At 42.5% G+C, this 26,705-nt stretch overlaps 1 protein-coding gene across 1 annotated transcript in view; it reads right to left on the reverse strand.

The window, feature by feature from the left end:
* Window positions 1–26,705, reverse strand: part of LOC139474139 (metal regulatory transcription factor 1-like) — a 65,570-nt gene that overhangs the window by 20,373 nt on the left and 18,492 nt on the right. The window contains exons 2-5 of the mRNA XM_071257020.1: window positions 24,613–24,753; window positions 12,782–12,861; window positions 4,971–5,121; window positions 1,652–1,783 (exon numbers count right to left, since the gene is read on the reverse strand). Coding sequence (XP_071113121.1) covers window positions 1,652–1,783; window positions 4,971–5,121; window positions 12,782–12,861; window positions 24,613–24,753 — 504 coding nt within the window. The remainder of the gene's footprint in view (window positions 1–1,651; window positions 1,784–4,970; window positions 5,122–12,781; window positions 12,862–24,612; window positions 24,754–26,705) is intronic.

A 26,705-nucleotide genomic window follows, 5' to 3' on the forward strand; every position in this document is an offset into this window, starting at 1 on the left:
GTCAGGTGTCGACTGTGTGAGGGTACCACTAGTCAAGTGGTTGGAACAACTTTTTTTAGCAGCTGAACCTCTCACAGATCGTCTTTTTGTCAAAAAACAGCAGTAAACGCATTTAGGAGAAATGCAGGATAAGTTAAACAAGAGTTTGCCACTAACGTGGCTATATCCCCCGCCCTTGTTGCAGAATTTATGACATACTTAAATCTAAACAAACCCTAACCTATTTTAACCGAGGTGGAACTTGTCATGGAAATTGTAAAAAAAAGATGAGTTTGGAACCTTAGTCCATCTTGTTGCCATGGAAACGTAAAAAATAAATATTTCTAAAATCTAAATAGCAAAAGGCACCAGTTCAGCATGTACCTGACAGACCTGCAAAGTTTCATGAAAAAATATTGAACGGTTTATGAGTTATGCTCCGGAAACGAACCCAACCCTCACAGAAACTAAGTCCATCTTGCTGCCATGGAAACGTAAAAAATAAAAATTTCTAAATAGCAAAAGGCACCAGTTCAGCATGTACCTGACAGACCTGCAAAGTTTCATGAAAAAATATTGAATGGTTTATGAGTTATGCTCCGGAAACGAAACGTGACGTACGGACATACGGAGGGAGCCCGTTTCTATATCCCCCGCCAACTTCGTTGGGCGGGGGATAACAAGAGTCATCAGAAAGATGACATATCCCCCTGTCAGCTGTCTGTAAAGTAATCACTAGTAAATGTGCAATTCTGTATGTAATGAGTCAACAATTGAATGTTTTTTAAGAAGCATACATTGTTTACCCACTGAATGGTTTTCGAATTCTGGCAGAAAAATTGTAAAAAATAAAAATTCGTAAAAAGAAATATATCAAAATGCACCACTTCAGTATGTGCCTGATAGATTTGCAAAGTTTCGATCAAATACACTGAATGGTTTTCGAATTCTGCCCTGGAAACGAACCCCATCCCCAATTGAGTCTATGTCCAACTTCATTCCATAAAAATAAAAAAAAATAAAAATTAGAAAAATCCCAAAATATCAAAAGGCACCACTTCAGTATGTGCCTGATAGATTTGCCAAGTTTCGATCAAATACACTGAATGGTTTTCGAATTCTGCCCTGGAAACGAACCCCATCCCCAATTGAGTCTATGTCCAACTTTATTCCATAAAAATTTAAACAAATAAAAATTAGAAAAATCCCAATATATCAAAAGGCACCACTTCAGTATGTGCCTGATAGATTTGCCAAGTTTCGATCCAAAACACTGAAAGGTTTTCGAATTCTGCCCCGGAAACAAACCCCATCCCCAATTGAGTCTATGTCCAACTTCATTCCATAATTTTTTTTAAAAAAAACAACTAGAAAAATCCCAAAATATCAAAAGGCACCACTTCAGTATGTGCCTGATAGATTTGCCAAGTTTCGATCAAATACACTGAATGGTTTTCGAATTCTGCCCCGGAAAAGAAAATGATTACCGACGGACGGACGGACAGACTGGCTGATCGCTATATCCCCCCGCATTATATGCCGGGGGGATAAAAATTAGCAATTTTCAGGCCAATGGGGTTCCACTTTAGCAGGCTGGAAATTATTTTTTCTTCAATTGATACTTAAAAACATATGCATATAATCTCAATGAGAAAACAAGAGTTTGACATACACATAAGGTTTCTCTCCAGTGTGTGTACGAATGTGTTTACGAAGATCACTCAAAGTTGTAAAGTACTTTGTGCATCCACTCTCATCACAGTTGAAAGTATTTCCGGAGTGAAGACGTTTGTGAGCACGTAACCTGAAACACAAACAAATATGTACAACTATATATACCAGCAATCTTTCTCATCTACCAAAACAATTATGATAAGACAAATGTGTATCTGGAAAAGGTTATCAAGAGGAAAACAGGGATCATATATCTCAAGTTCTTGGATTACATACACAAGTATCAAAACTAGTATTACAAGTAACTTCTTTTTGAAAACAATTTTTTCATGGAAATAAAATCAGATAAAACTAGTAAAATCTAGATATTTTTTATATTTGTATACTTATCTTGCATTACTCCTTAATTCATTTACTTCTTGTACTTGACAGAAAGAAGAGAGCTCTGTGAGGTCTTGCAGAAGAAGAAGTTGTTTCGACAAGTTGTGTGGCTAATCCCATCACACAGCTCCCACGTCACTGATAAGCACATTACTGCTACATCGTAACACCTGAAGAGGCATCGTGGGGAGGCAGCTCTGTGACCACTTTAGACATATGCCACTTTAGACGTAGTAATGCAGGATAAGTATATAAATATAAAAAATGTTGACATTTTATTAGATTTCATCTTATCCTGCAATACTCCTTAATGCAACTTTTTCTGACGGACGGCATCTCGGCAAAGCGTCTCTCATGACAACCGGCCTTGAGTGACCATTCCTGTTGGAAGGAAATGAGAATATGAGGTATGAGGTATTTCCAGGTAACAGTGCAGTAATAGAAATATAGCTTTAGCTGAAATCTAAGACTGGCGTACCGAGCCAATACAGGTAACATGCAAAAACCTTCTAGTCTGAGGTGTTACGCACCAGAGAGGTGGAAAAGGTCAGCTCTGGACATTGGGGAGCGTCAGTGGTGCCTAGAGGCGGTGAACTGCTGGGCAAACACCAACGGGCCAAAGCTGTGGACGCCTTCCACGTCACCAAGGTGACATCTCGTAGGTAGTGGCTGCCAAGGACAGTCTGGGCGCCAGAAGCAACTTTCCATGACGGCCTGGATGGAGCAATTGCTGTGGACAGCCATGGTGGAGCAACCACTCTAATCTCATGTGGGTTGTTGGCTCTACGAGGATTCAGCCGAGCAGCCTCATAAGCCTGTAGAATGACGGCACTTTGTAGAAACCGGAATGAAGAGACCTCGCTGTGCACCTCAGTGCACACACTGGGCAGAGAAGGAGCTCCTGCTCATCTTTAACACCCACAATCGAAGACAGTGGTGGGATGGTGAAGGATCTATCCGGCCGTCCTGGGAGTTGATTCTTGGCTAGGAAGTCCTAGCACAGCCCCAAGATGAATATCTCCACTCACTCTACTCTCAGATCTAACACATGTGATGTCCAGGGCATGTAGTTCGCTCTCCAGTGTCGCTGTAGCCAGAGCAGAGAGGAAGGCCATCTCCTTGGTGAGGTTGTACTCTGAAGAGGCTCAAAGAGGGCACCCTGCAGCAATGTCAGAACCAAGTTCAGATCCAAATGGAAGGAGTGCAGCAAAGCTTGGAGTTCCGGGATCTTAGTCATCTTACAATCTTCTGGGACAGCCAAGGCCGAGATGAGGGCCATGGTACTGATAGAAGGTCTTGGTCAGTCTGAAAAAGGCCACCCTTGAATTGGAGAGTGAATGAGGGTGTGAGCTCTGATTTCCAAATGTCGACAATCCATCCCAGGTGATGGAGAAGGCATTGCATGAAATCGCTGTGTAGGATGAGTGTTGCCGTGCTGGTGTCATGGTCGGGGAGCATACAATCTCTATGGCCTCTATGGCTATCAGTGTGTTGATATTAGTTAAGACTTGGGGTGGGACTTCCCAGTCGGCATCCTTTACTTCACAGCTTCCCCTTGCTGTCACCACTTCCTCCTAGGGAGCGGTCCTGGCGCGGTTGGTAGTTCCCCGGTGGTCTGCCTTTTTCACGACTTTTGCCATGAAAGGCTGAGGGGTTCTGAAGGAAACTGCATTTTGGTTGATAATTCCTGGACAGGCAAGACTTGAAGGACAAAATTATGAGACGTGTTCAAAGGTTTTGAGACCCGTCGCATACCTGGCGTAGCTGGATACACGGATGACAGTTGAAGAGGGAGGAGGACGAACATTGTTGTCAGAGTACGTTGCGTTTAAACTCAGAATCCCATTCTGTGAGTGCCAGATGGCCAAGGCAATGTGTGGTTGTGAGTTCCTCCAGAGCAGCACGCAGATGAGTTCTCATGTGATTGATCAGTTGCTGTTGTTAGGTCATAATGGTGGACAGATGGTCAACACATTTGGGATGTGGCTCGGATAGAGCCTTGATGATTGCTCGCGAGGTAGATGCTATGGCCGGCCTCCGTCAAATCTCCGTCTCTTCGAACGCTAACCTAGTGTCAGGGATGCGGATTGTAGTAGACTTGGAAGATCCCGTCATGCAGAGGAGGTCACCATCCAGGGTGTGAGCGTCGCCCGCTACCTCTAAAGAGTGGATGGGGAAATCCTTCTTCTTGTAGTGTGGACCCTTAAAGGATGGAGTAAGAGACAGTTTGGCACAGTCCTCCTCCACAGCCGTGATCATGTTTTTAAACATCAGGTCTGGAGGAATTGCGTTTGGGTGGGACCAGATGGTATTCCATTTATCAACATCAGAGTTCCGGAGATGGAGCAACAGCAGAGAGATTTGCAATGAAACAGAAGTGTAAGTACAATGAGTTCCCACCTGGTTGTGTATGCTATATCCTCAATTCCAACCACGTGGGTTACAAGGATAAATTTACGCAAGAAACATGAAAAAAAACACTTTAATAACTATAAGGTAGCACAAGTACAACAACAATAATACAGGTACAAACAACACAAAGATGCAGAACTCATGACATAGAAATCATGACCACGAAATTAATTCAAAATGGCTAATTGGAACAACAATTCGCCTGATATTTAAAACAGTAGACTCTTCTTCAGTTACTTCATAACCCCCATGATCATGTGGGAGCTGTGTGATGGGAGTAGCCACACAACTAGTTGGAAAAACTTCTTCTTCATCAAGACCTCACACAGCTCTTCTCTCTGTCAAAACAAGCAGTAAATACATTAAGGAGTAATGCAGGATATGTTAAAAAATAATTCTGTTCGGTAAATATGGTAAACATTTAAGACTCTCATTACAAGATATTTGAAACTCATATTACTTTAATGTAACAAATAGTGAATCAGTGATGGTCTAAGACTTAGAGGGAATTTAATTACATGTACCTGTAAAGTGTGTTGAAAGACTTCTCACAGCCGGTGATGTCGCACTCATAAGGTTTTTCTTTTGTATGTACTCGAACATGTATTTTAAGACTGTATGAGGTGAGGAAGGCCTTCCCACAGCCGTGCTGGTCACATACAAAGGTATATTCTCCTGTCAACAGACAACAAGCATCACTACACATATGCTGCAACAATGCAGGGGAACCAATATATACACATGCTTACTTCATGTATATGAAACAAGTTGTTGGAAAGAAACACAACTTCTCAACTAATTTTCAAAATTATCATTCAACTTCAGTTACAACTGACAACAACAATAAGTACATACAACTCTTGAAATTCCTTTCATTTCTATAATAGTGTGTACATTTCTCGCTGACATACTTCTGCTTGACATGTGATTGACCTCATATCCATGAAATGAAATGTAGCAGGATATGCTAAATAATCATGAGGCTGATTCACAAACATGAATCAATCCAGAAAGTATGTCTCATTCAGCTAATCAGAGCACTGTATGTCCTGTGTGACCTTCACTGAGGGAGCAGAAGTTATTATTCAGAAATTCAGCAAGGGCAAGCTCAAGGTGCTATGACATATGCAAATCTTTAGGCCTCTGGATGAACATTTCATGTTCAAAGCCAGTGTCCTTTAACTGATGACAATATGTTGGTTGATGTTTTCCTTGCTTGATGTGTCATATGTGACTGTGTAAATAATTGCATTATTTTGGAGTAAAATGGCATTTTGTTAAGACTTTTGCCACTAGCAAATAATTCTGAATACTGTATTTTCTTGAGTATAGTGCGCACCCATGTATAATGCGCACCCCCCTCAAGCGGATTCAATATTTTGGAAAAAAAAAAAATCAAATACCAAACGCAGAAAAAAAAATTACACCATACCCGTGGATTTGTTGACATGGTATTTCCAGTGTAACTCGCTCACGGTAATGTCTTTCCATAGGGGAAAAACCATCAAAACTCATTAATTTGTGTAAAATGCACACCCCTTTCTACACAGCTGTGTTTTTTGGAAAAAAAGTGTGCACTATACTCAAGAAAATACAGAAGTATTTACATCACATTCTGTTTTTAGAAAGCCTATGGGTAGAATGACAAATAATTCTCTCTAACTTTTAACTGATGTTCCATATTTACTGAAGGATGAAATGAACTTCTACATATCCTGAATATTACAATTTTTCTGACAGCATTTGTTTTGCTTCCATGATGTTATTTTTGGTTATTTCCTGATCTGTCATACAGTTACTATATTAGTTATATATCCATATTTAGAATATTTTCAAGTTTTCTCATTGCTATTCACTGTGGTTATTGCATTACATACAATCCCTTGGGAATCTGATTATAAGGGTTGACAGGTGGTCTGACTCAGTGACTTAGTTTATAGTGTGTCATCATACCCAAACGGCTAGATAATATAAATATCACTAGATGGTCAGGTCCAAATTTGATTATTTACATGCGGAAATAGAATTCTTAAAAGAGGTTACAGCTCTGAATTTGAACTACATTTCTGCATGAGGCAAAACAATAAATTCCAGATAAGGCAACAATAAATAAATTATAATATTATCATCCTAGAGCTATTAGGTTGAGAGAAAATTTCTGTTTTACTTTTTATTTCAAAGGACAACAATCTTCACTCTCAGTGAAACAGAAATGCTTAAATATATTTGTGACACAGAATTGTTTCCAAAGCCAAGGTGAATGCATGGATTTAACCACTTATTAGCAACTGATTGCTTTTTGTCAATGTCACCATTCACAAATTTGCTAATCACTGCAATTAGGAAAATGATGAACAACATCATTATTCATTCAACAACAATTATCATCAACATGTCACACAGATTACTTTTCAAATTTAGTAATTATAGCGAAGAAGGTCCTCTCACTAATGGATTAAATCATAAAACAAATCGTAAAGTCACTTTACTCGCAGTTGAAGTGCCTAAGATGACTAACTGTGCTCAAGTTTTTTTTCATGAAGACATATACTCTCACTGGGAGCACCTTTAGAATACAGTACCACATCTTCTCGTGAGGACGGTCTCTGCCGTAGGTCACATGTCTCAAAGACAAGCAACCAGTTCTTGTGAGAATCTGTCAGACGCGAACACGCAACCTTCAGATTGTTAGCCCGACAGCTAACCAACTGAGCTACGTCCACACTGTGAAACAAAGTGCAAATTTACCTAGTCATGCCTACGCTGTTACGGAACTGAACGAAAAGGGTCGAATAGGTGATGGACACTTACGAAGGTTACAGGTAGGCATGGTGTCTTGTGACTTTAGTCTATGGACACTTAAGAATTATCCCGATGCCATTTAGCACACTCGTCCCATTCCGTAATCTACAAGATGCCAAGTGGCGAAGAATGATACGATATGGCGCAAACTGAAAACGGCGTCAGAAGTCAGACGTCGAACTCGCGAGTACACATGAATGACATGGTATTTTATCATTCGTAGGGTGGAATTTGTGACAGAAAAGTATGGTAGGGAACACTGTAAGGATGATGTGGATGATAGTAAGGAATGAGGGAGGCATGTGCATGAGTGATCACACAACGGTGAGTTCGCTTTTGAATCAGTACTGAAAAAATGTAGCCGGTGAAAGTGGCTTGTGTGAATGTTCCAGGACAGTTTCCAGTAGCCAAAGTATTCGACACAAAACCATTTCATCCTTTTTACTTGACGTTTTTCTGTGAAGAATATTAGGAGCCGCTATAGAATCTGTAATAGCCACTAAACGGGTAGATTTACCCTAACCCTAATGATCCTAAAGGGATGATTGATCGTAAAGGAGCTCCAAGGGCTAAGGACAAAGTTCAGGTTATCTAATAGCAAGTAAACGGGTACCTAACCCTAATGATCATTAAGCCAAGGTTGATAGATCGTAAAGGGGATCCAAGGGCTAAGGATACAGTTTGGGTAATCCAATAGCCACTAAACAGCTATCTAACCCTAATGATCGTAAAGGGGTGATTGATCGTGAAGGGGATCCAAGGGCTAAGGATAGAGTTCGGGGTAACCTACCCTAACACTAGCGATATTTGGATGTGTTCAGCGCCAATATAATATCCCTAATAAACTGCATTCTTGTGCATAATAATGAAAATTAATGAACCGAAAAAATAATGTATCTATATTAGTTCCCATTTATAACCATTTTAGCCACTTGAATTACGATACAAACGAAATAAAAAATATATAAAAAATAAAAGTGCTTTCGTAAACTAGCGCTTGCTATAAAATGTGCCGCCGCAGGCTATATTTAGTAAACAAATATTAAAAACTCTCCGTACTGCTTGGCGTATTCAATGGCATTTCATGTAGAGATGATAGATCACTGGGAGGAGCTTATGCACACTCGATAACCCCTGACCTCACAAGGCATTGTTTCCCCAGTGTGACTGGCAACAAAATACTACAAATTACGTCATAGGGTATTGTCATGTGTTTGAAAAGTTTGTGGTACTGTATTCTAAAGGTAGGCCTTACATATCTGATGTTTCTCGCTGATTCCAAATAAGTACAGCAGTGATTATCATACTTACCCCATTACTGAGTATCATTTGTCTGGCAAATGCTTTGATTCACATATAATGCACATTAAAATCCTGTCAAACAATGTAAACATCTCTTCTGGACATACTGAACACATTTGAAACACGATTTTCAGAATCCTTTGGTTCTGCTGTGGACTCTCCCAAGCCTTGACGGTCAACACAATGGATGCTTTGGTTTTTACCACCCAAGGAGAAACTAACATACAAGATAAATTGGAACAAGAAAACCACATCATCACTATCCCCACCATGGGGAACAGTAGAATGTTGTTTGTTCATATAGTAGTGAACAAGAAAACCACATCATCACTATCCCCACCATGAGGAACAGTAGAATGTTGTTTGTTCATATAGCAGTGAACAAGAAAACCGCATCATCACTATCCTCCACTATGAGGAACAGTAGAATGTTGTTTGTTCATATAGTAGTGAACAAGAAAACCACATCATCACTATCCTCACCATGAGGAACAGTAGAATGTTGTTTGTTCATATAGTAGTGAACAAGAAAACCACATCATCACTATCCCCACCATGAGGAACAGTAGAATGTTGTTTGTTCATACAGTAGTGAACAAGAAAACCGCATCATCACTATCCTCCACTATGAGGAACAGTAGAATGTTGTTTGTTCATATAGTAGTGAACAAGAAAACCACATCATCACTATCCTCCACCATGAGGAACAGTAGAATGTTGTTTGTTCATATAGTAGTGAACAAGAAAACCACATCATCACTATCCTCCACCATGAGGAACAGTAGAATGTTGTTTGTTATACAGTAGTGAACAAGAAAACCACATCATCACTATCCCCACCATGGGGAACAGTAGAATGTTGTTTGTTCATATAGTAGTGAACAAGAAAACCACATCATCACTATCCCCACCATGAGGAACAGTAGAATGTTGTTTGTTCATATAGTAGTGAACAAGAAAACCGCATCATCACTATCCTCCACCATGAGGAACAGTAGAATGTTGTTTGTTATATAGTAGTGAACAAGAAAACCGCATCATCACTATCCTCCACCATGAGGAACAGTAGAATGTTGTTTGTTCATACAGTAGTGAACAAGAAAACCGCATCATCACTATCCTCCACCATGAGGAACAGTAGAATGTTGTTTGTTATATAGTAGTGAACAAGAAAACCGCATCATCACTATCCTCCACCATGAGGAACAGTAGAATGTTGTTTGTTCATATAGTAGTGAACAAGAAAACCACATCATCACTATCCCCACCATGGGGAACAGTAGAATGTTGTTTGTTATATAGTAGTGAACAAGAAAACCACATCATCACTATCCCCACCATGAGGAACAGTAGAATGTTGTTTGTTCATATAGTAGTGAACAAGAAAACCGCATCATCACTATCCCCACCATGAGGAACAGTAGAATGTTGTTTGTTCATATAGTAGTGAACAAGAAAACCGCATCATCACTATCCCCCACCATGAGGAACAGTAGAATGTTGTTTGTTCATATAGTAGTGAACAAGAAAACCGCATCATCACTATCCTCACCATGAGGAACAGTAGAATGTTGTTTGTTCATATAGTAGTGAACAAGAAAACCGCATCATCACTATCCCCACCATGAGGAACAGTAGAATGTTGTTTGTTCATATAGTAGTGAACAAGAAAACCGCATCATCACTATCCCCACCATGAGGAACAGTAGAATGTTGTTTGTTCATATAGTAGTGAACAAGAAAACCGCATCATCACTATCCTCCACCATGAGGAACAGTAGAATGTTGTTTGTTCATATAGTAGTGAACAAGAAAACCGCATCATCACTATCCCCACCATGAGGAACAGTAGAATGTTGTTTGTTCATATAGTAGTGAACAAGAAAACCGCATCATCACTATCCCCCACCATGAGGAACAGTAGAATGTTGTTTGTTATATAGTAGTGAACAAGAAAACCGCATCATCACTATCCCCACCATGAGGAACAGTAGAATGTTGTTTGTTCTTACAGTAGTGAACAAGAAAACCGCATCATCACTATCCCCACCATGAGGAACAGTAGAATGTTGTTTGTTCATATAGTAGTGAACAAGAAAACCACATTATCACTATCCCCACTATGGACAATTAGGGTCTGCGTGAACATATTCTCCTATTTTCCTCCATATCAAAAAGTGTAGGATGGTGAAACTGTGCCTGGACCATCTTACCAAAAGCATCTCCCAATGTTGCTTAAACTATTACTTTACGAAGTAAAAGACCGGTTTCCATGGCAACTGTATCACGTATTTGCGAAAACCTGCTTTTAGTAATTGATCACCAGTGTATAGAGAAAAAGTTATGTAACATAACGGCAGGCTAGTGTGCGTTGGGATCTAAGATATGTTTCTTCAATTTTGCCCTTAAGACTTAATTGCATTTTCACTTTGGTAACACCAACTGGTGAAAATTCTTAATATGGCACAAAATGAAACAGACCCACTACTAACTATGCAATATAATTTGAAAAAAGATGGCCACTTGATAGTAGGGGTGATGATACCTGGGTCACAATATGCTACACTTAGCAATACGTATATTTACGTCAAACCGCATGGAAACTTCTTGACAAATATTTCAGAGCAGTTTCAAAAGGAAAAGCTTGCTGTAGACACATATTCACAGCAGATATTTTTTGTATTGAACTTGAAAAGCTAATCCCAACACATTTTGTGATATTTGACTGACAAAAACACTGGGGGTCATTAAACAAGTAGTAAGTAATTTACTTCAGCAAGTGTAACATCTTGTTATTATACCGAAAAAACATATCGTGTATTGTATCATCACATGAAAACCCACGATGCAACGGTGCACCGATGTATCGTTTCACTCCCACTTCATAGCCATTAATGGGTTTGCAAATGTGGCCACCAAGGCGGCCATGTTTAATATGATTGGAATTCTGTGAGCAATGTTTCGAGACACCATTGCTTAGATCATTCAAACAAAGTATCAGCCAAAAGTTATGGGCAAAAATGACAATTATTATAACATGGCCCATGGTTTTACCTTGACTTACAAAAGCGGGCGTCCAGGGTACCCCCAACAATTCGCGTTAAGGGTCCTTGCACGCAATATGAGGGTCCTTTAAAGTAATGAAATAGTGTAGTGTACCATACATTATGATATATAATTACTTTAGAGCCTGAAATATATAAATAATCATGTTGACAGTGGTCATGACTGATGGGTTGAGTATATTTTTCTTATGCGTCCATTCACTACATTTGTGCTTACTGGACACACATTTGTGTGTACAGGATGCACATTTGTGTGTACAGGATGCACATCTGTGTGTACAGGATGCACATCTGTGTACAGGATGCACATTTGTGTGTACAGGATGCACATCTGTATGTACAGGATGCACATTTATGTGTCTTGTAAAACACTGAACGCCACCATGTAAAACATCAGATTGGAATTCTTTGAGCAAGCAAGTTTTAGAGACAGCATATCTTGGATCATTCAGCTCCGTAGGCCATGTAGTTTCAGAGAATATGTCAAAAATGCAAAAGTTAATGACACAGGGACAGGTGAACTAACAATGACATTTTCCATATGTTTAAAGTCGGACCACAAGACTGTGAGAGAAACACCATAATTCGGATCATTCGAAATCGTAAGCGCTAATGAGTGACAGATGACAAAAACTCTTGACTTTCAGTAGGAAGAGCTAAGAATGTACACACAACTCATGCAGTAACCTTCACCTTACTCATTAGAACTTCTTGCAACTACTAACACAGTATCAGTTACTAAGTGCAGAAGTACCCTGCAGTATACCAATCCTGTCCTGGCTGATGAGCTTCCATCTTTGTTTTTAACATGAGAGGGAGAACAACCACTCACTTTGCTGTGGTGTCACTGCCAACAGAACTTGATTTTGGCTTGGGGTATTTTGTATCAGCCGTTTGTCAAAAGATCTTAAGAGAAGGGTAATAAATATTTTGTTTTGGGTTATATCTCAATATACATGAGGTTTACATGATATATGTCCAATGTAAAATAAAATATTTTATGAAATGTTTTTGGCTTTGCAGATGTAACTTGTACTACTTCACTGATAACTACTGATATAATGAGACCTTAATTGTTAATGATGACCTTGACCTTTAACATACATGCTAATGACTTCTGATATGGTACAACTTCCTCAGATATATAACAGCTGCTGGTAACAAACCTCGGTGGGTCTTCAGATGTGTTTTCAGGTTGCCAGGTGTACTGTAAGTTCTTGAACAGTCTTGGAAGTTACATTGAAACCTGTACAACAATGAAAAAGAAATTAACTACAGCAATAACCACAGCGTTCTTGTGTCCATATAACATCACATGCCAAACACATGCATCATGTCATAGCTGTCCCGCTGTGTTTCCATCAGTATATTATCATATATACACCTGGCAGGATGAGGTGGTAATGTGGCTGTTAACTTTCTAGCACCTCACAGGCAGCTTGGACTGTATACTCCCCAGGGAGCTGAGAATGTAAATCAAGTGCACACTGATCCATTGCCTGGGGTAAATATGCACATTATTATTATTATTATTATTAGGGCTCCAAGCCGAAAGGCTGTAGAGCCCTATTGAAATCGTTCGATTTATTATTATTATTATTATTTATTATTATTTATTATTCCGCCGATTTTTGTACCACACCTGGCAAAATAACCACTGGGTCGATTATGTTCTAATTTTGTGTGTGTATGTGGACCGTTGGGTAGTAGTGCCCGCCAAAAACCCAAGGCCGTAGTCCCAAAGGCCAAGGGCAGATAACTAAAAGAACATAATTTTTTGAAGATGTATTTCGCCCTATTGCTCCGCAATGGCTTATCCGATTACTTTGAAACCTAACATGTATCTGCTGCTTGAGCTGCTTGACATTTTTTGTTCTTTGACTTTGGTCATTGGTCACGTGGTTTGGCAGCCATATTGGATTCAAGGTTTTTACAGTGTTTTTGGGGTACCTGTTTTCAAATGCAAACAACTTTGAGTCCACTGCATGAAATGCTTTCAAATTTTCTGAGAATGGTCGCCATACAGAACACATCAAACGTAAATAGCCGATTTTGGATATCCTTTTTAGTTGCGGCCATATTGGATTTTGATTTTGATCATTTTTTTCACCCAAATTTTACTTTAAAGATCATATCTTATAAGGTTCTTAACAGAAACTATGGAAAGTTTGCATAAAGTTTTGATACTATATGTACCTAATTTTTTTCTGGGTTGCATACTGAAAGCACCACCGCTTGGTGGTATTATTTGATTTTAGTAAAATGTGAGACTTGAGTGCAAATACTAAAGGAAGCGCCTCATAAATCTACCATAAACCCCCATTCACTGGCTTTGCAGATACCCAAAAGTTCTCCACAGTCTTCTTCATTATTATGTGTACTAACCTTGACGATCAGGATTAGAATTGGCCTTTTTCAACCGATGCTTGTCTCAAGAGGCAACTATGCTTGTCACAGGAGGCGACTAATCGGATCGGGTGGTCAGACTCGCTGACTTGGTTCTTCATTTTTCAATTGCCAATTGCTATGGTACCTTATTTTTGACAGCGTTGTTAAAAGCAAACCATTTGCGGATTAGAATATGGAGGTCGGAAATGGGTTAAGTACACTCTGGGAAACTGTGGCACACGCCAATTTGGTAGCGGTAATGTCCTGAAAACGGTGACTATCTTTTGACGGAGTTGGTACAAGCAAACCATATGCGGATTCGAACATAGTAGTAGTCAAACATGGGTTAAGAACACACTGGGACACATGGGGTGATGTCTCGCAAGCGGTTCCTTACATTTGATGGCGTTGGTACAAACAAACCATTTAAGGATTCGAACAGGGTCGTAGTTGGAAATTGGTTTTAACATCCCGGGACACCCAGGCACATGTCAACTTAGTCGTGGTGATGTCTCACAAGAGGTTTTTTACATTTGACGGCGTTGGTACAGGTAAACCCTTTGAGGATTCGAATATATGAACGAGGTGGGAAACAGGTTTTAGCACTTTATCTCAACAATGCGACAGGAACCCGGGGCCCGAGGAACGCAGAACGATAATCCATTTGACTGGAGCCCAACTGACAAAGAAGTTACGGCCTGTTGAAGAGTCACCAACCCGAAAGGCTGAAGAGTCCCAGTGTTAGCGTTTGATTTAATATTATTATTATTCCGCCGATTTTTGTACCAGAGCTAGAAAAATAACCACTGGGTCGATTATGTTCACATTTTGTGTGTATATGTGGACCGGTGGGTACTGGTGCCCGCCAAAATCCCAAGGCCGTAGGCCCTAAGGCCAAGGGCAGATAACTAAAAGAACAGAATATTTTGAAGATGTATTTCGCCCTATTGCTCCACAACTGCTTATCCGATTACGTTGAAACCTAGTATGTATCTGCTGCTTGAGCTGCTTGACATTTTTTGTTCTTTGGCTTTGGTCATTGGTCACATGGTTTGGCAGCCATATTGGATTCAAGGTTTTCACAGTGTTTTTAGGGTACCTGTCTTCAAATGCAAACAACTTTGAGTCCACTGCATGAAATGCTTTCAAACTTTCTGATAATTGTCTCCATACATAACGCATCAAACGTTAATAGACGATTTTGGATATCTTTTTTAGTTACGGTCGTATTGAATTTTGACTTTGATCATATTTTTCAACGAAATTTTGCTTTGAAGATCATATCTTGTAAGGTTCTCCACAGAAACTATTGCAAGTTTACATGAAGTTAGTGTGTCATATGCATCTCATTTATTGTTATTGGTTGTATGCTAAAAGTAACACCGCTTGGTGGTAATATTTGATCAATACTTTGGACACCCCTGGAACACGCCAATTTCGTAGCCGCGATTTCCGGTGATATCTTTTGACAGAGTTGGTACAAGCAAACCCTTTATGGATTCGAACATGTTCGAGGTCGGGAATGGTTTTAGAACAGACCTGGACACCCTGACACACGCCAATTTCCTTGCGACGATACCCTGCAAGTGGTGCCTACATTTGACGGAGTTGGTTCAAGGAAACCCTTTGAGGATTCGAACATGGACTTTGGGCACAGTGTTACTTGGAGCCCGCCATTGCTGCTTGCAGCTTTAATTATTATTATTATTATTATTATTATTTTTCACTTATAACTTATAACTGCCAATATGTTATGTAACGTAATGGGGGTGATATGGGTCTGAGTGGGCAAGCAGTCAAAAGTGTCGGACCAGCAAGCACCAAGTGCTGAGATCGTATGCCACTAGTGACTGGGTTGTTATAAGGCCTTGGGACCAACAATGTTTGCAGGTATTGTCACTACCCCTAGTGTACAGTACATACACCCTGGACACATAAAAGAACTGGATTGTGGGAACAAGAATACGAACATACACATGTACATGATGAAACACAAGTGTCACAACCTGTGGTGTCACACCTGGGCAAGTGACTTTGTTCAATGTGCCTCTGTTCACCCAGCAGGAAATGGGTACTGGATATGTAAGGTGTTGGTCTAGGTTAGAAGCGTGGCTATATCAGGCTGTGAGGACAAGAAGGGGTGTTGGTCTAGGTTTGAAGTGTGGCTATATCAGGCTCTGAGGACAAGAAGGGGTGTTGGTCTAGGTTTGAAGTGTGGCTATATCAGGCTCTGAGGACAAGAAGGGGTGTTGGTCTAGGTTAGAAGTGTGGCTATAACAGGCAGTGAGGACAAGAAGGGGTGTTGGTCTAGGTTTGAAGTGTGGCTATATCAGGCTCTGAGGACAAGAAGGGGTGTTGGTCTAGGTTTGAAGTGTGGCTATATCAGGCTCTGAGGACAAGAAGGGGTGTTGGTCTAGGTTAGAAGTGTGGCTATAACAGGCAGTGAGGACAAGAAGGGGTGTTGGTCTAGGTTTGAAGTGTGGCTATATCAGGCTCTGAGGACAAGAAGGGGTGTTGGTCTAGGTTTGAAGTGTGGCTATATCAGGCTCTGAGGACAAGAAGGGGTGTTGGTCTAGGTTAGAAGTGTGGCTATATCAGGCTCTGAGGACAAGAAGGGGTGTTGGTCTAGGTTAGAAGTGTGGCTATAACAGGCAGTGAGGACAAGAAGGGGTGTTGGTCTAGGTTAGAAGTGTGGCTATATCAGGCTGTATTACAAGAAGGGGTGTTGGTCTAGGTTAGAAGTGTGGCTATATCAGGCTCTGAGGACAAGAAGGGGTGTTGGTCTAGGTTTGAAGTGTGGCTATAACAGGCTGTGAGGACAAGAAGGGGTGTTGGTCTAGGTTAGAAGTGTGGCTATAACAGGCAGTGAGGACAAGAAGGGGTGTTGGTCTAGGTTAGAAGTGTGGCTATATCAGGCTGTATTACAAGAAGGGGTGTTGGTCTAGGTTAGAAGTGTGGCTATATCAGGCTGTATTACAAGAAGGGGTGTTGGTCTAGGTTAGAAGTGTGGCTATAACAGGCAGTGAGGACAAGAAGGGGTGTTGGTCTAGGTTTGAAGTGTGGCTATATCAGGCTCTGAGGACAAGAAGGGGTGTTGGTCTAGGTTTGAAGTGTGGCTATATCAGGCTCTGAGGACAAGAAGGGGTGTTGGTCTAGGTTAGAAGTGTGGCTATATCAGGCTCTGAGGACAAGAAGGGGTGTTGGTCTAGGTTAGAAGTGTGGCTATAACAGGCAGTGAGGACAAGAAGGGGTGTTGGTCTAGGTTAGAAGTGTGGCTATATCAGGCTGTATTACAAGAAGGGGTGTTGGTCTAGGTTAGAAGTGTGGCTATATCAGGCTCTGAGGACAAGAAGGGGTGTTGGTCTAGGTTTGAAGTGTGGCTATAACAGGCTGTGAGGACAAGAAGGGGTGTTGGTCTAGGTTAGAAGTGTGGCTATAACAGGCAGTGAGGACAAGAAGGGGTGTTGGTCTAGGTTAGAAGTGTGGCTATATCAGGCTGTATTACAAGAAGGGGTGTTGGTCTAGGTTAGAAGTGTGGCTATATCAGGCTGTATTACAAGAAGGGGTGTTGGTCTAGGTTAGAAGGGCAGCTAAGGCTGTCAGGGCAAGGAGAGGGGTTGGTCTAGGTTAGAAGTGCAGCTACATCTTGCTGTTAGGACGAGAAGGGGTGTTGGTCTAGGTTAGAAGTGCAGCTAAGGCTGTTAGGACAAGGAGAGGTGTTGGTATAGGTGAGAAGTGCAGCTTAGGCTGTTAGGACAAGGAGAGGGGTTGGTCTAGGTTAGAAGTCCAGCTAAGGCTGTTAGGACAAGGAGAGGTGTTGGTCTAGGTTAGAAGTGCAGCTAAGGCAGTCAGGACAAGGAGAGGGGTTGGTATAGGTTAGAAGTGCAGTTAAGGCTGTTAGGACAAGGATAGGGGTTGGTATAGGTTAGAAGTGCAGCTAAGGCTGTTAGGACAAGGACAGGTGTTGGTCTAGGTTAGAAGTGCAGCTAAGGGTGTCAGGACAAGGAGAGGTGTTGGTCTAGGTTAGAAATGCAGCTAAGGCTGTCAGGACAAGGAGAGGTGTTGGTCTAGGTTAGAAGTGCAGCTATATCTGGTTGTGAGGACAAGCAGGGGTGTTGGTCTATGTTAGAAGTGCAGCTATATCAGGCTGTTAGGACAAGGAGGGGTGTTGGTCTAGGTTAGAAGTGCAGCTATAACAGGCTGTTAGGATAAGAAGGGGTGTTGGTCTAGGCTAGAAGTGCAGCTATATCAGGCTGTATTACAAGAAGGGGTGTTGGTCTAGGTTAGAAGTGCAGCTATAGCAGGCTGTGAGGACAAGAAGGGGTGTTGGTCTAGGTTAGAAGTGCAGTGGACAGTGTGTGTGGGTGGACAGTGAGTGTGGGTGGACAGTGTGTGTAGGTCAACTGTATGTGAAGGTGGATAGTGGGTATGAGGACAGTAGGTGGACAGTGTGTGTAGGCAGACAGTGTGTGTGGGTGGACAGTGTGTGTGGGTGGACAGTGCGTGTGGGTGGACAGTGCTTGTGGGTGGACAGTGTGTGTGGGTCAACTGTATGTGAAGGTGGATAGTGGGTATGAGGACAGTAGGTGGACAGTATGTGTAGGAGGACAGTGTGTTTAGGTAGACAGTGTGTGTGGCAGGAAAGTGTGTGTGGGTGGACAGTGTGTGTGGGTGGACAGTGCATATAGGAGGACAGTGTGTGTAGGAGGACAGTGTGTGTAGGTAGACAGTGTGTAGGCAGACAGACAGTGTGTGTTGGTGGACAGTGTGTGTGGGTGGACAGTGCGTGTAGGAGGATAGTGTGTGTAGATAGACAGTGTGTGTAGGCAGAGAGTGTGTGTGGGTGGACAGTGTGTGTGGGTGGACAGTGTGTGTGGGTGGACAGAGTGTGTAGGAGGACAGTGTGTGTAGGTAGACAGTGTGTGTAGGCAGACAGTGTGTGTGGGTGGACAGTGTGTGTGGGTGGACAGTGTGTGTGGGTGGACAGTGCGTGTAGGAGGACAGTGTGTGTAGGTAGACAGTGTGTGTAGGTGGACTGTGTGTGGGTGGACAGTGTGTGTGGGTGGACAGTGTGTGTGGGTGGACAGTGCGTGTAGGAGGACAGTGTGTGTAGGAGGACAGTATGTGTAGGAGGACAGTGTGTGTGGGTGGACAGTGTGTGTGGTTGGACAGTGTGTGTGGGTGGACAGTGTGTGTGGGTCAACTGTATGTGAAGGTGGATAGTGGGTATGAGGACAGTAGGCAGACAGTGTGTGTGGGTGGACAGTGTGTGTGGGTGGACAGTGTGTGTGGGTGGACAGTGTGTGTGGGTGGACAGTGCGTGTAGGAGGACAGTGTGTGTAGGAGGACAGTATGTGTAGGAGGACAGTGTGTGTAGGTGGACAGTGTGTGTGGGTGGACAGTGTGTGTGGGTCAACTGTATGTGAAGGTGGATAGCGGGTATGAGGACAGTAGGTGGACAGTATGTGTAGGAGGACAGTGTGTGTAGGTAGACAGTGTGTGTAGGCAGACAGTGTGTGTAGGCAGACAGTGTGTGTGGGTGGACAGTGTGTGTGGGTGGACAGTGTGTGTGGGTCAACTGTATGTGAAGGTGGATAGCGGGTATGAGGACAGTAGGTGGACAGTATGTGTAGGAGGACAGTGTGTGTAGGTAGACAGTGTGTGTAGGCAGACAGTGTGTGTAGGTGGACTGTGTGTGGGTGGACAGTGTGAGTGGGTGGACAGTGTGTGTGGGTGGACAGTGCATGTAGGAGGACAGTGTGTGTAGGAGGACAGTATGTGTAGGAGGACAGTGTGTGTGGGTGGACAGTGTGTGTGGTTGGACAGTGTGTGTGGGTGGACAGTGTGTGTGGGTGGACAGTGCGTGTAGGAGGACAGTGTGTGTAGGAGGACAGTATAGTGGGTATGAGGACAGTAGGCAGACAGTGTGTGTGGGTGGACAGTGTGTGTGGGTGGACAGTGTGTGTGGGTGGACAGTGCGTGTGGGTGGACAGTGCGTGTAGGAGGACAGTGTGTGTAGGAGGACAGTATGTGTAGGAGGACAGTGTGTGTAGGAGGACAGTGTGTGTGGGTGGACAGTGTGTGTGGGTCAACTGTATGTGAAGGTGGATAGCGGGTATGAGGACAGTAGGTGGACAGTATGTGTAGGAGGACAGTGTGTGTAGGTAGACAGTGTGTGTAGGCAGACAGTGTGTGTAGGCAGACAGTGTGTGTGGGTGGACAGTGTGTGGGGGTCAACTGTATGTGAAGGTGGATAGCGGGTATGAGGACAGTAGGTGGACAGTATGTGTAGGAGGACAGTGTGTGTAGGTAGACAGTGTGTGTAGGCAGACAGTGTGTGTAGGCAGACAATGTGTGTGGGTGGACAGTGTGTGTGGGTGGACAGTTAGTGTGGGTGGACAGTGTGTGCTGGTGGACAGTGTGTGTGGGTGGACAGTTAGTGTGGGTGGACAGTGTGTGCTGGTGGACAGTGTGTGTGGGTGGACAGTGTGTGTGGGTGGACAGTGAGTGTGGGTGGACAGTGTGTGTGTGTGGACAGTGTGTGTAGGTCAACTGTATGTGAAGGTGGATAGTGGGTATGAGGACAGTAGGTGGACAGTGTGTGTAGGCAGACAGTGTGTGTGGGTGGACAGTGAGTGTGGGTGGACGGTGCGTGTGGGTGGTCAGTGTGTGTGGGTCAACTGTATGTGAAGGTGGATAGTGGGTATGAGGACAGTAGGCAGACAGTGTGTGTGGGTGGACAGTGTGTGTGGGTGGACAGTGTGTGTGGGTGGACAGTGTGTGTATGAGGACAGTGTGTGTAGGAGGACAGTATGTGTAGGAGGACAGTGTGTGTGGGTGGACAGTGTGTGTGGGTGGACAGTGTGTGTGGGTGGACAGTGTGTGTGGGTTAACTGTATGTGAAGGTGGATAGTGGGTATGAGGACAGTAGGCAGACAGTGTGTGTGGGTGGACAGTGTGTGTGGGTGGAAAGTGTGTGTGGGTCAAATGTATGTGAAGGTGGATAACGGGTATGAGGACAGTAGGTGGACAGTATGTGTAGGAGGACAGTGTGTGTAGGCAGACAGTGTGTGTGGGTGGACAGTGTGTGTGGGTGGACAGTGTGTGTGGGTGGACAGTTAGTGTGGGTGGACAGTGTGTGCTGGTGGACAGTGTGTGGGTGGACAGTGTGTGTGGGTGGACAGTGAGTGTGGGTGGACAGTGTGTGTGGGTGGACAGTGTGTGTGTGTGGACAGTGTGTGTAGGTCAACTGTATGTGAAGGTGGATAGTGGGTATGAGGACAGTAGGTGGACAGTGTGTGTGGGTGGACAGTGTGTGTAGGCAGACAGTGTGTGTGGGTGGACAGTGAGTGTGGGTGGACAGTGAGTGTGGGTGGACAGTGTGTGTGGGTGGACAGTGTGTGTGGGTGGAAAGTGTGTGTGGGCCAACTGTATTTGAAGGTGGATAGCGGGTATGAGGACAGTAGGTGGATAGTATGTGTAGGAGGACAGTGTGTGTAGGCAGACAGTGTGTGTGGGTGGACAGTGAGAGTGGGTGGACAGTGTGTGTAGGAGGACAGTGTGTGTAGGAGGACAGTGTGTGTAGGTAGACAGTGTGTGTAGGCAGATAGTGTGTGTGGGTGGACAGTGCGTGTGGATGGACAGTGTGGATGGACAGTGAGTGTGGGTGGACAGTGTGTGTAGGAGGACAGTGTGTGTAGGCAGACAGTGTCTGTGGGTGGACAGAGTGTGTAGGAGGACATTGTGTGTAGGAGGATAGTGTGTGTAGGCAGACAGTGTGTGTGGGTGGACAGTGTGTGTGGGTGGACAGTGTGTGTAGGAGGACAGTGTGTGTAGGAGGACAGTATGTGTAGGAGGACAGTGTGTGTGGGTGGACAGTGTGTGTGGGTGGACAGTGTGTGTGGGTGGACAGTGTGTGTGGGTTAACTGTATGTGAAGGTGGATAGTGGGTATGAGGACAGTAGGCAGACAGTGTATGTGGGTGGACAGTGTGTGTGGGTGGAAAGTGTGTGTTTGAGGACAGTGTGTGTGGGTGGACAGTGTGGGTGGGTGGACAGTGTTTGTGGGTCAACTGTATGTGAAGGTGGATAGTGGGTATGAGGACAGTAGGCAGACAGTGTGTGTGGGTGGACAGTGTGTGTGGGTGGAAAGTGTGTGTGGGTCAACTGTATGTGAAGGTGGATAACAGGTATGAGGACAGTAGGTGGACAGTATGTGTAGGAGGACAGTGTGTGTAGGCAGACAGTGTGTGTGGGTGGACAGTGTGTGTGGGTGGACAGTGTGTGTGGGTGGACAGTTAGTGTGGGTGGACAGTGTGTGCTGGTGGACAGTGTGTGGGTGGACAGTGTGTGTGGGTGGACAGTGAGTGTGGGTGGACAGTGTGTGTGGGTGGACAGTGTGTGTGTGTGGACAGTGTGTGTAGGTCAACTGTATGTGAAGGTGGATAGTGGGTATGAGGACAGTAGGTGGACAGTGTGTGTGGGTGGACAGTGTGTGTAGGCAGACAGTGTGGGTGGACAGAGTGTGTAGGAGGACATTGTGTGTAGGAGGATAGTGTGTGTAGGCAGACAGTGTGTGTGGGTGGACAGAGTGTGTAGGAGGACATTGTGTGTAGGAGGACAGTGTGTGTAGGCAGACAGTGTGTGTGGGTGGACAGTGAGTGTGGGTGGACAGTGAGTGTGGGTGGACAGTGCGTGTAGGAGGACATTGTGTGTAGGAGGACAGTGTGTGTAGGTAGACAGTGTGTGTGGGTGGACAGTGAGTGTGGGTGGACAGTGCGTGTAGAAGGACATTGTGTGTAGGAGGACAGTGTGTGTAGGTAGACAGTGTGTGTAGGCAGACAGTGTGTGTGGCTGGACAGTCCTCAAGATTGTCCTTAAATTCAGTTCAAAGGTAGGGAATACCACACACATGGTATCTAACAAGAATGTGTGTGGTATGTTATATATAACCCACATTAAATATCATTTAAATGTAAATACATAACAATTTATTGTTCATTAACAGAGCAAACTAAAGCCGGTAGCAAATCTGGTTCCACATGAACATGGGCATCATTGACATTACTAAACATGCGCATAATAACATGTTCCTTCTGTTGTGGACTCTGAAGATACGGGGTAGAATAGGTCTTCAGCAACCCATGCTTGCCGTAAAAGGCAACTATGCTTGTCGTTAAAGGCGACTTACGGGATTGGGTGGTTAGGCTTGCTGACTTGGTTGAAGCATGTCATCGTATCCTAATTGCCTGAATCGATGTTCATGATGTAAATCACTGGATTGTCTACATGGTCTAGTCCAGACTCGATTATTTACAGACCGCCGTCATATAGCTGGAATATTGCTGAGTGCGGCGTAAAACAACAAACCAAACCAAACCAAACCAAACCTTCTGTTGTGTGCAAATCTGGCAGCATCAATGCTCAAAATCTATATTTTATAATTCCCACAACTTTTGGTAATTCAGGCACATTGTTGTTAGTATGCAGCACAACTGTAAGAAAACTTAAAAAGTCAAACAGCGTGGCGCTTTGAATTTCAGACCAACACTTGGTCACTCGCACCACCGGTATCCCGACTGCTCACTTAAAATGGTGCAGTTTCCTTGATCTATCAGCTAAATTTGTATCAAGCACGTACAGCTTTGGAAGAGGGAAATAAGAGTGCTCGCCAAAGACGTTTATGTTAATGGTACGACCCTACACTAAAGACGTGGAAATCAACAAAATCTAGTCTGCTTGCATGTTAGTGACAGCTTTGAACAAAGGTCAAGGTCACCATTGGAATAAGAAAAGACAATCGTGATCTACTCACAGCTTTTTACACTAGAGACCGATAGGAAATGTTACTGTTCTCATTTGGGATTTTGGGGGCCGCATAAAAAGAAGTCAGACACACTTCTAAGGAGTTTTTTAATGATTTGTATTGGAACTGTTCACTTTGAGTGATCTTGTTGTGCATGTTGTTCTAGCACAAACACCTTCGGAAGCAATGTTATACAATATGCTTCGAAGATGACATTGATGGCACAACCGGATCATCCCACGTAAGTCGATCTATCGATAGTCATACATTGCAAATTGATATAACTTGATTATATAATGTCTGTAGTAGCTCGATGCATAACTAATATAGACTGCAAAGCAAATTTGATGTGTGTGACTATCTTGATTGGTTTAATAAAGAGTTGTAAATATCTCGTCACGAGATTCCTTCAGTTCTGTCTAGTAACGTTTCGTGAAAGTGAATGACGTCTTGTGATTTTTTATGAATGAATTTTTATGAATGAATTAAGTAGTTCTGGGTGACAGAGGTCACGGTTATCCAGTCAAAACGAATAAAACGAGGTCAACCTTGTATGACACACGTTTGATGTACGGATTTTGTATCTTACCACCTGTATCTTCACCACGTGGGTAATAATATGTAAGCTCTGTCACAAATATCTGGATAATATCAGGATATACTTCACATCAACTTGTGGACTGTGTAGTTATTTTATATTATGTTTACCCTACCTATTTTTAAATTTGGTGTGTCCACAAGATTGAATGCACGACTACCCTGGTATGTCTTGAAAACTGCCATGCTTGCTGCATGTGACACTCACCTCTTCACCTCCTTGGCATTAGTGTATGGATCTTGTGTCTCCAGTGTAATGATCGCATGTGACGGGTTGATAGGCATCCGCTCATTTCCAGGGTTTAAGGTCATCAATATCTGGTCGTCAGATATTGTATTATGTATGTACCTACAGAAAACACACACATTTCTATTATACACACTACTAATCAAGATGAAAGAAGAACACAACAATGCAAACATATATCTCTATGATTAACAGCTTCCGGATAATACTTGGTTATTCAGTCATGCATCATTGTCTCCCCAATGGATAATAATTGACATAGTCTAACATAAAGTCACTGAAATAAAGGTATGTACATGCCCAAATAACACACATTTTTCATGGGAACCCACAAGTCTCTTAATTTCAGGGACTAAACAAATCTGTGTAGCACTAATTTAAGAAATGTCTCAACACTTGTGGGTGTCATTACTAATTAGTGTTTACATGCTACTGTGACTTGATCAGAGAGAACGGTGACAGGCTCTTGAAGTCTCCCTTCCCCAACAGCAGCATGACATCCTTAAAAACCACTGACCAGAGGTATCAAATGTCAAGAAAATACATTGATATGAAAAAATTAATCATATATTATCATATATTTCTCCTAAGTTAAAGAGTTCTGTTTGCATCACATGCAGGAATTCCACAATACTAATAATTCTATAAGCTCATCAATATTTACTTAAGATAGGAAAATTTCATACCAAATGCTGATTCAGTCTCATATACAAATCATAATTCATACAAAGACAGATATTTTTCTAATATCTGCATAATAATCCTCAAATATGCATGTACAAAAGCTTAGTACATAACATTTCAAATACACAATACAAATATGAATAAAAAACTACAGTAGTAGTATAGGTAATGGTGACTCTGCCGCAACTCCACTGGAGCCAGATTTATGTACCTATACCACCACTACAGACGGAATTTTTTATGTGTAAATGATGTTGCGATTCAACGATAGTCATAAGAATCAAGTTAAATTGGCTCTAGCTCACCACTACCTTGAGTCAATCAATGATACCATTAGTACAAAAACGATGATGAGACTAAACTAAATTGTAATGAAAATATTCTCTTTTATTTTTATTCATACGTATACCATTATTTTTAACGAAGTGATATTCAACATTTTTACTAAGTTCTACGTTCATTTTACTAGGAGACCAGACTATATACTCTTCTTGGTAATTGGAAAGAAACAATTTATAACCGTATTTGGTTGGTTTGACATCACTGATATAATATATACCTTGTGGTAATTCTCTCCATTTGATAATTTTGTCCCTGAGCATAAATTCCATTATTAAATATTTATGTAAGCATTCTTCTAAATGTTGGTTTTGGCACGGAATAATTGTCTCCCCTGTTCTATGAACTTTTTTTCCTCGTCTTCGCTACTAATACCACTGGAGTAGTATAGGTAATGGGGGTTCTGGACCACTTCCACTGGAGCTGGATTTATTACCTATACTGCTACTACAGGTGGCATTTTTTATGCCAAAATGATTATGCGATTTAACGATAGTCATGAGTTGTATTAAACGAAACATCAATATTAATTAATAATGAATAAAATTTACTATAGCCCACAAGGATATTGGAAAGGTATAGAAGCAATAAAAAAATTAGCCACCGCGGCTAAGGTATCTAAAGATGTGGCCAAGGATTGGTTAAAGAAACAAGCGATGTGGCAAATATATTTACCGGCACCGCGTTATATACCGAGGAAGAAGTTTGATATTTTACAACGAATGAAGTTCATCAGGCTGACCTCTTGTTTCTTCCCCACGATAAGGTAAGACGCAAAACGTATAAATATGCTTTAACAGTAGTGGATGTGGCTAGTCGATACAAAGAGGCTGAGCCATTAACCTCGAAAGATTCAACAGAAGTAGCTAATGCACTGAGCCGCATATATAAACGTGGACCGCTAAAATGGCCTAAGCTATTTCAAGTAGATCCTGGTCGCGAGTTTATGGGATCGGTAACTAAACTGTTAACAAAGCACGATGTCGAAATCGTCCGTGGTGAAAGAGAGGCCCACCGCAGTCAAGCTATCG

The sequence above is a fragment of the Haliotis cracherodii genome, unplaced genomic scaffold (genome assembly GCF_022045235.1).
Source record: "Haliotis cracherodii isolate W230 unplaced genomic scaffold, xgHalCrac1.p SCAF_3, whole genome shotgun sequence".
NCBI lineage: Eukaryota > Metazoa > Mollusca > Gastropoda > Lepetellida > Haliotidae > Haliotis > Haliotis cracherodii.